At 33.7% G+C, this 13,755-nt stretch overlaps 3 protein-coding genes across 6 annotated transcripts in view; 1 reads left to right on the top strand and 2 right to left on the bottom strand.

The window, feature by feature from the left end:
• Mhc (myosin heavy chain) overlaps positions 1-13,755 on the bottom strand; it is a 112,658-nt gene that overhangs the window by 8,929 nt on the left and 89,974 nt on the right. The gene's annotated exons all lie outside the window — the stretch shown is intronic.
• LOC145959298 (cytochrome b5-related protein-like) lies at positions 261-7,331 on the top strand. Of its 4 annotated transcripts, none has more exons than XM_083078024.1 (6): positions 261-402; positions 3,649-3,896; positions 4,871-5,138; positions 5,462-5,753; positions 6,053-6,268; positions 6,669-7,331. In XM_083078024.1, exons 2-6 carry the CDS (start codon positions 3,672-3,674, stop codon positions 6,943-6,945), a joined length of 1,278 nt encoding a protein of 425 aa, XP_082934150.1. In that variant the 5' UTR covers positions 261-402; positions 3,649-3,671; the 3' UTR covers positions 6,946-7,331. The 4 variants fall into 4 exon arrangements, with proteins under 4 accessions (XP_082934150.1, XP_082934149.1, XP_082934151.1 ...); XM_083078023.1 differs by having other exon boundaries at positions 317-459; XM_083078025.1 differs by lacking the exon at positions 261-402 and adding an exon at positions 482-680.
• LOC145970350 (uncharacterized) lies at positions 8,197-10,017 on the bottom strand. The gene is made up of 2 exons (XM_083097056.1): positions 8,481-10,017; positions 8,197-8,383 (listed from the first exon to the last, which is right to left on the bottom strand). Exon 1 carries the CDS (start codon positions 9,020-9,022, stop codon positions 8,501-8,503), a length of 522 nt encoding a protein of 173 aa, XP_082953182.1. The 5' UTR covers positions 9,023-10,017; the 3' UTR covers positions 8,197-8,383; positions 8,481-8,500.

Consider the following 13,755-nt stretch of genomic DNA (forward strand, 5'->3'; position numbering starts at 1 on the left):
ATATACAGCATCTTAATCTTCTCGACTGATTGTAAATTTTTTTCCACGATTCTCTTTCATCCAAATGTTTATTTCTCTGTTTTTTATTTGTTTCTACGTTTTTATTCTTCTTAAACCGCCAACTTTTTTTATAAAAAGCAGAAATAAACAAATAAAGAAAGAATCGTCGACATTAAAATGATAAAAGGCGTTTGCTCAATAAAATGTACATAACATTATTCGACATTTTATTTATATGTACATTGCTGATTAAATTATCAGGGTTAAAGAGCGGACCAATGTTTGGTGCGTAATTGCTTCGCATTAAAGTTATCACATTTGCTTATAGCTATTAAAACAGTTTCATTTAGTCTCTCCGAAGAATCCATGAAGTCGCTTTAACGAGCCATCGCTTCTAGCGCAGTGAGAATTCATTAGTTGTTACAACTTAAGTGACTTAGTGTTTTGTATTATTGTAAGGTGAGAGAAAAACGGTGATATTGATGCAGTTGATCGTTAAGTAGAACGTGGATTTGCGTGCATCATCTCTTAAAATTTTTTACTCCTGCGATATATAAGTGCCATATGTAAATGTTTTTTATTTGACAAATGATTATTATAATGAGACGACATGTATATGATATACAATGCAAGCTGAAAGTCTTCGCTGTACGATAACAAATACAAAATAACACGAAAAAGTAAATATCAAAGAGATAATTTGTTATTTTATATTTTCGAATTTTACTATATATATTTTATTCAATTCACATTTTAATATATTTTATATTAACTAGGGGAATGAATTTTTAAAATATATTTAAAATACAGTTTTATAGAGCTTAATAGAGCAGAAAGTATCATCAGCTCCAAAAATGCAGAAACTGCAAGGAAATAATTAAGTTTTTTATTTCTTTTTCCCGTAGTTATATTTTGTTCATGTTCATAAAATGATTAAAGCATAAAATAGTCATAATAAAATAATTTCGTAATATTTATATATATTTGTTCACACTTTCTATATATCACTTTTTATATATATTTGTTCATCACTTTTGTGATGAAATTTTTCAAATTTATCACATATTTGTAATAAAATATTGTTATTTTTCAAAAATCAAACTGTCGTAACTCAAAACGTACTAACACAATTACGATCTAAAAAGTCAAAAAGAGCATATTACAAAATCGCGTTGCAGCGAGCGATCTTAAGACCTCTAAAAACTGATTAACTGATTAAATGCGAATTATATAATTCGTGATAAATTTCCAGACTCGAACGAAATCTCGTATTCGTGATATCAAAGACGACGTCATTCTTTCTTTTTTTCAGTAGTTATTTTATTCATGTTCATAAAATGATTAAAGCATAAAATAATCATAATAAAATAATTTCGTTAGATATATATATCTATATATATATATATATATATATATATATATATATATATATATATATCTAACGAAATTATTTTATTATGATTATTTTATGCTTTAATCATTTTATGAACATGAATAAAATAACTACTGAAAAAAAGAAAGAATGACGTCGTCTTTGATATCACGAATACGAGATTTCGTTCGAGTCTGGAAATTATATATATATATATATATATATATATATATATGTACAGGGTGGCCCATTTTAATCCATCCAGTCGAATATCTCGAAAACCAAGCCCGGGAGAGAAAAATGTTTCAAACAAAAGTTGTATGGTTTCGAGGGGGCCATAAGATGGTACCATTGATTTAACCTTGAAGAGTCATTTGAAGGTCACGTGAAGGTTACTTCAATTTTTTTAAATGGAACACCCTATATACTTTTGCACATTCTTGTAGCCGGATTATATAACCGGATTATCTTGTAGCCGGATTATATAACCGGATTATTGAAGGATAAAAGGAATGTATGAAAAGGAATCATTTAGTTGATCGAGAGATCACGTATTTGTCGTGTTCGCGTACGATGGCACACGAAACATGGATACGTTAAAATCGAATACATATGTCGACGCAATCCATAGTGAGTAATACACTCGGTGAATATTTTTTATAGCGCGAAAGTGCAGGCAAATATAAAAGTGAAAAACAGAAAAAATTGAAAAAGTGAAAAAAAAGATTTGTTTTATCGGGTTGCAATCTGTGACAACTATGACGGTTGGGTTTTTGATAATTTTCATTGTGATATCTTACAATGATACTTGTTGATACCGACAGTTATTAAATAATGTATTAACAATTATTAAATTAATAATTATTACTATTATATTAAATTCATTATTATTATTAATAATTATTATCTTTACGTGATTCTTTTATTATTTTTTTTATATAAATTATGTATTATATATTACTTTTACATAATTTATATAAATATTTTATATGATTTTCTAAAATAAATTTTTTACATTATCTTTTAAATTAATAACCACAATTGCTATAAATTAATAACTTAATCGTTAATTATTGACACAGAAACGCGTTCTTAAGTTATACGAGTTATTTGATAGATGATTTAAACATTCGATCTGAAAGCGTAGAAATATATCATGAGCACACAGAAAAAAAATAAGTGTCAAATCAAAACTTATATACTTAAACTAACGCGTTCATTGTTTCGTATGTACGCAACAATTTATAATCTTCTTAGAAGAATTTAATAATTTTAAATTTCAACAATTTTATAGTCTTATTTTAATATTGTAATTGTCGCTTCAAGAATATATAATTATTTAATTCTACTTTAAGAAAATTATATTATAATATTTGATTTAAAAATGTTATTTTCTATCTAACATTGTTTCTTTTCCATTCAAGAAAATTAAATTTTAAATCATAAGAATCTATTTTTTTTTATTAAACTATATAAAATGGCTTCATTCAAGTAAGCAATTATTCAAGCAATTATATTTTTCTTCAATTAACGCAATAAAATCTCATTTCAAGATTTCCATGTTAAAACTAAATATATTTTCAAAACAAGAATGTCCTTTTTTTCTGTGCATTAATGTACATATTCATTATCATTCTACTTATAGATGATGACAAACACGCTCCACTTATCTGTATAATTCTTACGTACGTGTACAATGTTCACATACTATGAAATTTATATGCAAATTTCTGTCAATGATGCAAATGTTGTAAAAAAATTATACTTCACTGATCACTTTTACTTTCATATTTCATATTTCATTATAATAGATAGAATTATATGCACTTTGAATCAATCAAATTGCGGATTCTTCTAGAAACTTCTAGAGAGACTTCACATAATATTATATTTTTATTTCTGATTAAATATATTTAATTTTTTGTACTGTGTGTGTTATTTATATCTCTTTGACATTATTTGTGTACGCTATTTTTTTATTCAACCTAATAACTGTTGCACTATTGTGCGTTATTAAGTTTCACCTATGTATTTCTGCCAATTTTTAAACGCTCTCCACATATGAGTTTCCAAGTATGCGAGTTTTTGAATATAAAGGGAAGTTTGTATTTTATTGTTTTTTTTCATTATAAAATATATGCGTAAGTAGGAGAGAGTGACTTGTTTTACAAATTAAAAGAATTTATGTAAAAGGATTTATAATTTGATTTCATGAAACTTGGACTTCAATGACAAATCAAGATCCGCCGTATCAAATTTTTTCGTATGTTTCATAGAGGAGATTAAAAAAACATTCAATATGTCAAAAACCAGTACGGTGCCCGGATTGGCTTATCTACCAGCGAGGAAAAATCCTAAAACTGCCGCTAAGTTTCTGGAAGCTAGAAGAAGAATTGATGGTGCGGAAGGATTGTGGAGGATCGGAAACAAACTCTACGATCTAGAGATTTTCGCTAAATCGCATCCGGGTGGCGCAGAATGGATTCGGCTCACAAAAGGAACCGACATCACCGAGTTGTTCGAGGTATCGTATCAAAAGCAAAATTATTCAGTATCATCGTAGTACATGTTAATGTGATAAAATGTTAAATTAATTTAGTTTAATTTTAAGATCCATTCTTTTTTAATTTTAATAGTTATATAATTAAATAAATTTAATTTGACTTTATCTATTATTTCTTAATATTAATATAAATTTAATTTAATATATTCTTGTATTTTATTTTCAGAATTATTTTTTAATAAAATGTTTTAATAAAAATTTTTTAATTAAGTTATAATTATATAATTATATTATGTATGTTTTGTTCCTGTAATTTGTAATATTTCTGAAGAAAAATCTGAAACTTATTGTTGTACTTGCAATTAAGATTTTCCAATTCTAACGTCGTAGAGCAGTGCTCGGAATTAGTTGCCCTTTTCAGGCCGATATCTGAGGCGACGCCTACGATCCCCCCACTACCGTCCGAGGCTCGACGGCCGAGCCGCCGATCGCGCGCGTAACGCTATGCTTCAGAAGCGTCCGGCAAGCCGTTTCGCCAAATCGTCATTAAAATTTTTTTTGGTAAATAATTTTTCTTTTTATAAATAATTAAATATTAAAATTTTTATTATTACAATATATTATTTATGTACAATTTGTTATACATACATATTATACATACATGTATGTTATAATAATATATTTTAAAGTTTAAAATACATTATTATAACATATGTACATATATGTATGATATGTATGTATAACAAATTGTACATATTTAATATATTATAATAATAAAAATTTTAATATTTAATTATTTATAAAAAGAAAAATTATTTACCAAAGAAAATTTTAATGATGATTTGGTGAAACGGCTTGGCGGACGTTCCTGAGGCATAGCGTTACGTGCACGATTGGCGGTTCGGCCATCGAGCCTGGGACGGTAGTGGGGGGATCGTAGGCGTCGCCTCAGATATCGGCCTGAAAAGGGCAACTAATTCCGAGCACTGTCGTAGAGCCATCACATCACCGACAAGGCCGAACGACTGCTGCCGAAATTCTATGTACGAGAAGCCGCGACACCACGATCGGTGCCACTGACTTTCTCATCGGACGGCTTTTATCGTACATTCAAGAGACGTGCAGCCGAGGCTTTAAAGAGCGTTAATTTTCATCGGCCATCCACGACGACGAATCTCATCACCGACTCCTTGGCAGCCATGACTTTTGCACTGAGTCTCGCGGGCGCCTTCGCCAATTCTTACGTTATTATTATTTTCGCCAGTGAGCATCCTCGAAATAATCGAAATATGACTAAAAACATTCGTTCACACAAGGAGTAATGCAATAATAAAATTTAGCGTATAAATATATGAACAGTAAGAATATTAAAGTAATTTTTAAGAATATTAAAATATTAAAATATTAAATTTAAAATACTAAATTAAAAATATTAAATTTATAAGAATAAAATTAAAATAATTTTTAACTTTATAAATGTGTGAATATATATATAAATTTTGATAATATTGTATTAATTTTTCTGATCATTATTAAATGCGTACATGTTAATCTCCATCGATTTAATACTTGATAATTAATTCTAGACATTTTTCTAACATGGACCATCGTTGCTGCACACAATTATTTCCACATGAGGGACAACTTTCGCATGTACTACTTCGATTTAAGTATGGTATCGTCGAAGGATTGGCGTATCTCGCACGTAATGAGCCACCATATGTATACCAATACTATATGGGATTATGAGATTTACGTGGTCGAACCGTTTCTCCAATGGATGCCTCGTAAAGATAAATCCTACTTGGCGACGATAATAAGTAAAATCATCAGTCCAATCGCCTGGATGTTATTGTTTATAATGGAAGGTTTGAAACGGTAACCAGTCCATTTCACATTCATTGAAATTAAAAAATAAAGTTAATCTATATTTCTTTATTTTAAATTTATATTTTGAATTCCACATTAATTTTGTTCTTTTAATTTTAATATTCTGATTTTGTTTAAGAATTTTATTATATAATTGTTGGTTTTAATTGTGAAATATATATACAATTTTACTATTTATAAAAATTAAACTTTAAATTTACTTGTATTATTTTGTGACATTAAGAAGTCGTCTGACAAAATTCCAATTCTGATCTCGATATTGCGCTAAAGGCTTTAATCGTTTCTAGATATTACTCGGTATTCAAGGAATATGGAATCTTCGAATTTCGTGACTTTGTGCCGTTTCTGTTGCCTTTGACGATGAGTTTGCTGGCGCCCAAGATTTTCGTCGCACTCAAGATGTGGCTGATAATGATATTGATCAGTAGCGCTATGTTTGGAATGATTGGCTTCAACGCGGCTCATCATCATCCCGATATTTTCCATGACGGTGATATCTACAGGTTACCTATTGATTGTGTTTCCTTAAATTATTAAATCATTCTATTGATTAATCTTATATTGCTCTTCTCTCATTAAATAATTAGTATTAATAAGTTTTTTAATCTATTTTTCTTATTTTATTACGTTAATAATAATTTTTTTTATTTAAAAATTTTTCTTATTTCTCTTATTAAATTAAAAATAATTTTTCTTATCTTATTAAATTATTTAGTTTTATTTTAAAAAATTTTAATTTTAATTTTGACGTTTTATATAATTCTACTTTTGACTCTCTTAATTTTTATATAATCATACAATAATTTTTTAAATAGCAAAATGATTTTAGTAACTTTTCATTATATATTCTAAAGGATATAATAAGGTAATTTTTGTAATTGCCTTTTTCCTAATATTCTCAAGGAATGATCTGGACTGGGGTCTGCTCGAGTTGGACGCGGTGCGTGATCGTGAGGTGATCGACGACTCGATCTTGCTGGCGCTTACGCACTTTGGTTCGCACACTCTGCATCATCTGCTACCCACTGTGGACCATCACTATCTGTCATTATGCGTGCCCGCTTTCTTGCAGACGTGCAAGGAATTTGGCGTCCGTTCGGACAAATGGACGCAATGGGAGCTCCTAAAGGGACAATTCAGGCAACTCTCGCGAACCGAAGTGAAAAAGAATTTCAGATAATTATCTTCGATGCGAGACAGTTCATTCGATTGCAAATTTCTCAAATAGAAATTTGTTATACAAGGTTGCATATAGTTTTTGATGTAAACATCTAGTTGTGAGTAATAGCAAGTTGAATAAGCTAAAGTTAAATTTTTCAAAAATAACTTAAGTAAATTGATAGATTTTGATAAAAATTTTTTTCAAATTAATTTTAAATATAACATGTGAATTTAAAAACTAATAAATAAAGATTTTTCTATTTTATGAAACAAAAAAATTTGAGAGAAGATGTATTTGTTAAGATAAGAGATAATTTTTTACGATTGTTTCACAATTGTATATTGCTGTAAATTTTTTATATTATACGAAATATTAATTTGACAATTAGATTGACATTAAACAATTCTCTGACATTAATAATATAATGCGCAACGAATTCTTATCTCTGTTGATTTCAAATTTCACGATCGAGTAATCTGACATATAAGCGAGGTGATTTAATTCTTATCTTTATTTGCTGCTTATTTACATTAATAAATACATACTTCGTATCTCTTTATAAATTACAATTAAGTTTATAGGATACGATATCATTTGGATGACACATGTAATGATACGCGCTATTGAATGTTTTTCGCGACTCGCTTCGTTCGCGTTTCTTCTCGCGAGAATATACAGGGTGTCATGAAAGTGATCATAATTTTAAAAAATTAAGGTTGATTGGCTCAAAGTTAGAAGAAAAGTCTTGTACAGTTATGCAACATTCGCAATAATTAACGAGAAATAAGTAGTTAGCAAAAGGAGAGTACTAACGCTGGGATCTCAGGGGGGTGAGGGGCGAGGGGATCTCAGCGGCGCGGGGGAATGACGTCACGCAGGATGGAGGGGGGATGACGTCACGCGGGTCGGAGGGAATTTCGATGGCGCGGGGGCTGCGGGGCGGGGGACGCACGTATAAACAAAAATGGCGGTATTCCTATGAAGAAGATTTTGGGTCTCTCTCTATTCCTCCCTCTCTCTCGCTCTCTCTCTTTATCCCTTTATATTTCTATCCCTCTCTCTCTCCCTCTCTATCCCTCTATCCCTCTATCTATCTCTTTATCCCTTTTATCTCTCTTTCTCTCTGTATTATCGCAAGTATACAATATTAGTCATAAACTTATATTTTGAGATATTTCGGGGTCCGACGTTTTCGAGCGATCTGTGAATCATAGCGAGATAACAACACATTTTTGAGATATTATACAATATTACCAGTTAACAAACAATATAAATAGAAGTATTCTTTGAAGGATTGGGTGGATGGAAATGCGTGCGAAGAAATTACGTCATGATTTTGTTACAATTAAAAAAATATATATAATTTATTTAAATGTGTGTGTTTAATAAAAAGTATACAATATAAAAAATAATAATATATAAAATAGACCGTCGGGCTATGTTGGGGAAGCCGTTTCTGAAAACAAAAGAAAACATACGCATTTCATTAGTTTAAATTATTTTAATAATTTATTTTAAAATACTTTTGATATATAATAAATTAAGATACTTACAATGTTATCCATCATCTATTTTAATTTGTGCAAATAGGGCACATGTTGCAGGCCAATATTTGATTCAAAGATCTTCTGCACCCTTTGCATGACATATTTTCCAAATGAACATAAGCTATGGTTCTATGTTCTCGAACAGCACTAGTTTCTTCATACTGATCCGGTACTTCTAGAAAGCATTCGGTACAAAATTTTGATCCATTTTCCATGTAATAATAGGAAATGCAACATATCTTTGTTGCTTGGTTGTGTGTCATTATTTCAGATATGCTTAAATCTCGCTGTTTCTTTTGTAACCGTTCATCAAGAATATCGACACTATTGTCACTATCATAATCACTGTCCTTCGCCAAGGGTTCTATATCAGATCCATCATCTTCCATCTCTCTCCTCTTTCTCTCCTCTCTCTCTATCTCCATCCTCTCCGCCACAACTGGATCCATCCAATAATCGTAATCATCATCCGTATCGTCGTCGATGATAATTACGTTTTCTTCAGCCACCGTATCATCGTCGATGATAATTACGTTTTCTTCAGCCATTGCACAAGACTACCGAAACACAGAAGAGCAACGAAAGAAATGATACTCTAGTGCAGCAGACCACCGAAACACAGAAGAGCAACGAAAGAAATGATACTCTAGTGCAGCAGAGTCCTCTTCATTATATTTTTTTAACATACACAATATAAATAGAAGTATTCTTTGAAGGATTGGGCGGATGGAAATACGTAGATAACAACACATTTTTGAGATATTTCGGGGTCCGACGTTTTCGAGCAATCTGTGAATCATAGCGAGATAACAACACATTTTTGAGATATTTCGGGGTCCGACGTTTTCGAGCAATCTGTGAATCATAGCGAGATAACAACACATTTTCAACCCTAGGTTCAGTTACAAAAAAATTTTTTCTTTTGTGCCTCCAACAATCTCTGAAAGTTTGTTGATTGAATATAAGAAGGATCGAAGCGCATCAGATCATAGTACGTGATTTGAAAGCGCATCGACACGTCGGTATAGCAAAAGTATAGTCAAAAAGTGTAGTGTTCTGTCAGAAAGTAGTGTTCTGTCAGTGTTGTGTGATAATATAAAAATGGAAGACGAAGATCACGCGTTGTCATCTGACAGTGATTGCATTAGTGACTGCAGTGAGAACTCCACGGAATTCAGAGAGAAAATAGTGTCTGTTGCGGAAATTAATGCTTTAAACGCACGTAGTACAAAATTTTGTATCATATACTTTTATTATTCCACGGGTGGTGCTTTAGCTGTATGTCCTTCGTATATGATTGCATTGCAAGGCGTGGATAGCCAAATGATGTATGCTGTTCGAAAGCATAAAATTGAGACACTTGATGCGATGGATGGCCGATTCTGTTCAAGTTGTAGCGAGCCGTTGTATATAAGATTTCCGTGCAATATGTGCCCAATTTGCACTCTGTGAAGAAATGGAAAACGTCGAGCAGATTGAACGCGACCTGGTGGAGCGGTCCCGCCAAATTGCCACCTTGGGCGAATATTTTGCATGGCTACAACGATGCAACGAGTACATTGAGTCGCTGGAAGAGCAAAGTCAGATCAAACGACCGCGATTATCGATCGGGAATCGACAATCGCTGATTGCTCGAATCGCGCGACTCGAAGGTGCAAAGATTCGATTGCAGAGACAGTTTATGCCCAGTGGTGGTAATTACAGTGGCGACAATAACGCGGGTGCCGGATGTAGCGCGCATCAAAATGAACTTGTGTGGCGCGAGATTGATACCGCGTTCGATAACCGTTCTGTGATTAACCGGTGCTGTGATTAACGCAAACCATATCGAACCACGTCAATTTCTCGAGGACGCCAAAGACATCGTGCTCGAGCAAATGCAAGACGTTATAAGAAGATACAACAGTGTAAAATTGAACACTATATTCAACGGTGAATTTGTGTCGGGTGATAAGCGTGCGAATAAAAGTATCAATACGAGAAACTGTGAACTCTTTCGCACATCCGATTTACACGAGTGGTATGAGCGCAGCGTTATCGAGCCCACCCTAGCATTGCTAGAAGAATTTCAGGAACGCGATAGTGGCTGGGCATTGTCGCGAATACAGAATTTAACTGTAAATATAAATAAATATAATCCTATGCGCGCGGGATGTTATATTAAATTGCCGCGAGAAATTATGATGAAGAGAGCTGTAATTAATGTACAATCCAGAGACAATGCGTGTTTCGCGTGGGCAATGGTGGCCGCTCTATACCCCGCTGAAAGAGACACGAATCGGGAATCTTCATATCCTCACTATACGACGGTGTTAAATGTACAAAATATTGAGTTTCCGATGACGTTGAACCAACTAAAAAAGTTTGAACATATAAACAATATCTCCATCAACGTGTACAGCGTCGAGAAAGAAAACAGCATTGTCCCGATACGTCTTTCGGAGCAGAAACGGGATAAACACGTCAACCTGTTGTATGTGGAAGACGGTAACAGCGTCGGACATTTCGCATGGATCAAGAACTTATCCCGGCTCGTGAGCTCGCAACTGAGCAAACACAACGGTCAAAGATATATCTGTGATCGGTATGTATAATTTGAATAATTTATGTAATTATAAAATATAATGCATTGCATAAATCTTTAATTTAAATATTCTTTTACAGATGCTTGCACTATTTCGGATCGGAGGACAAGTTGCAGTCACATACGGTAGACTGCGGAAAAATAAACGACTGCGCTATTCGATTGCCGAGCGATAAGGACAAGTGGCTCGAGTTCAACAACTACACGAGGAAAGAGCGGCTTCCATTTGTGATCTATGCCGATTTGGAATGTGCGTTGACAAAGACTGACGAAGAAAAAAATTATCAGCATCATAAGGTGTTTAGTATAGCGTATTATATGCATTGTTCGTTCGACGACTCGTTATCCGCGTACCATTCTCGCCGCAGTATTGATTGTATCGCGTGGTTCGCCGAAGAACTTAAAAATTTAGCGTTACGTGTAAAGACTATTTTAATGACTACAAATGTCTTCATGGTAAATTTAACATCGGACAAGTGGGAAAAATTTCACAGCGCAACGCATTGTCATATATGCGAAAAACCGTTTACGCAAGAAGACGATACACGCGTACGCGATCATTGTTATTTGACCGGGCGATATAGGGGTCCCGCGCACTCAAATTGCAATCTAAATTACAAAGAATCATTATATATTCCGATAGTCTTTCACAATTTATCCGGTTACGACGCGCATTTCATTATCGAGGATATAGCCACAGCGTTCGAAGGGGAAATCGAATTACTTCCGATAACCAAGGAAAAATATATATCGTTTACAAAAACTGTTAAAGTTGCACAAGACAATTGGAAAAATTATATAAAATTAAGTTTTATCGATTCGTACAAATTTCTTACGGCAAGTCTCGACAAATTGGCATCTTATCTAGACAAAGACAAACTCAAAATTTTAAAATCGGAATTTCAAAATTTATCTGCAGAAAATTTCAGTTTATTAACACGGAAAGGCGTCTTTCCGTACGAATACGTCGACTCTGTAGATAGGTTGCAAGATACGTGTTTACCACCGCGCGAATCGTTTTACAGTTCTTTGACTGGTGAAACTATATCCGAGAGCGATTACGCGCACGCCGAGAACATCTGGACGCGATTCTCCATTCGAACGCTAGGCAAGTATAGCGATTTGTACCTGAAAATCGACGTCTTGTTATTAGCCGATATTTTTGAAAACTTTCGCGATAGTTGCATCAAAAGTTACGGACTCGACCCCGCGTATTATTATACTCTTCCCGGATACACGTGGGATGCCATGTTAAAGCATACAAAGATTACGTTCGAATTGCTTACCGACATCGACATGGTCATGTTTATCGAACGCGGTATACGCGGTGGTCTGAGTCAGTGTTCCAACAGATACGCGCGCGCTAATAACAAGTACATGCAACAATCGTACGATCCATCGAAACCATCGTCGTACTTGATGTATTTCGATGTAAATAATTTGTACGGATGGGCAACGGTTGACACATTGCCCATCCGTACAAATTATTTACATCGAAATACATCAAGTACGACGATGGTTTCGATGGATCGTACGATTGTTGCATGTACTTGTTATTAGCGCGCGCGTATCTGTTGGAACACTGACTCAGACCACCGCGTATACCGCGTTCGATAAACATGACCATGTCGATGTCGGTAAGCAATTCGAACGTAATCTTTGTATGCTTTAACATGGCATCCCACGTGTATCCGGGAAGAGTATAATAATACGCGGGGTCGAGTCCGTAACTTTTGATGCAACTATCGCGAAAGTTTTCAAAAATATCGGCTAATAACAAGACGTCGATTTTCAGGTACAAATCGCTATACTTGCCTAGCGTTCGAATGGAGAATCGCGTCCAGATGTTCTCGGCGTGCGCGTAATCGCTCTCGGATATAGTTTCACCAGTCAAAGAACTGTAAAACGATTCGCGCGGTGGTAAACACGTATCTTGCAACCTATCTACAGAGTCGACGTATTCGTACGGAAAGACGCCTTTCCGTGTTAATAAACTGAAATTTTCTGCAGATAAATTTTGAAATTCCGATTTTAAAATTTTGAGTTTGTCTTTGTCTAGATAAGATGCCAATTTGTCGAGACTTGCCGTAAGAAATTTGTACGAATCGATAAAACTTAATTTTATATAATTTTTCCAATTGTCTTGTGCAACTTTAACAGTTTTTGTAAACGATATATATTTTTCCTTGGTTATCGGAAGTAATTCGATTTCCCCTTCGAACGCTGTGGCTATATCCTCGATAATGAAATGCGCGTCGTAACCGGATAAATTGTGAAAGACTATCGGAATATATAATGATTCTTTGTAATTTAGATTGCAATTTGAGTGCGCGGGACCCCTATATCGCCCGGTCAAATAACAATGATCGCGTACGCGTGTATCGTCTTCTTGCGTAAACGGTTTTTCGCATATATGACAATGCGTTGCGCTGTGAAATTTTTCCCACTTGTCCGATGTTAAATTTACCATGAAGACATTTGTAGTCATTAAAATAGTCTTTACACGTAACGCTAAATTTTTAAGTTCTTCGGCGAACCACGCGATACAATCAATACTGCGGCGAGAATGGTACGCGGATAACGAGTCGTCGAACGAACAATGCATATAATACGCTATACTAAACACCTTATGATGCTGATAATTTTTTTCTTCGTCAGTCTTTGTCAACGCACATTCCAAATCGGCATAGATCACAA

This window comes from Camponotus vicinus, unplaced genomic scaffold (genome assembly GCF_025532165.1).
Source record: "Camponotus vicinus isolate PSW18456_S1 unplaced genomic scaffold, iyCamVici1.0 SCAF_1, whole genome shotgun sequence".
In the NCBI taxonomy this organism is placed as follows: domain Eukaryota; kingdom Metazoa; phylum Arthropoda; class Insecta; order Hymenoptera; family Formicidae; genus Camponotus; species Camponotus vicinus.

Bases quoted from the DNA above. Each gene is read 5' to 3' on its own strand.
- LOC145959298 (XM_083078022.1), top strand. From the start codon at position 1,960: ATGGATACGTTAAAATCGAATACATATGTCGACGCAATCCATA. The intron at 3,897-4,870 runs GTATCGTATCAA...GCACTGTCGTAG, and splicing joins ACATCACCGAGTTGTTCGAG to AGCCATCACATCACCGACAA. The intron at 5,754-6,052 runs GTAACCAGTCCA...AATCGTTTCTAG, and splicing joins ATAATGGAAGGTTTGAAACG to ATATTACTCGGTATTCAAGG.
- LOC145970350 (XM_083097056.1), bottom strand. From the start codon at position 9,022: ATGGCTGAAGAAAACGTAATTATCATCGACGATGATACGGTGGCTGAA.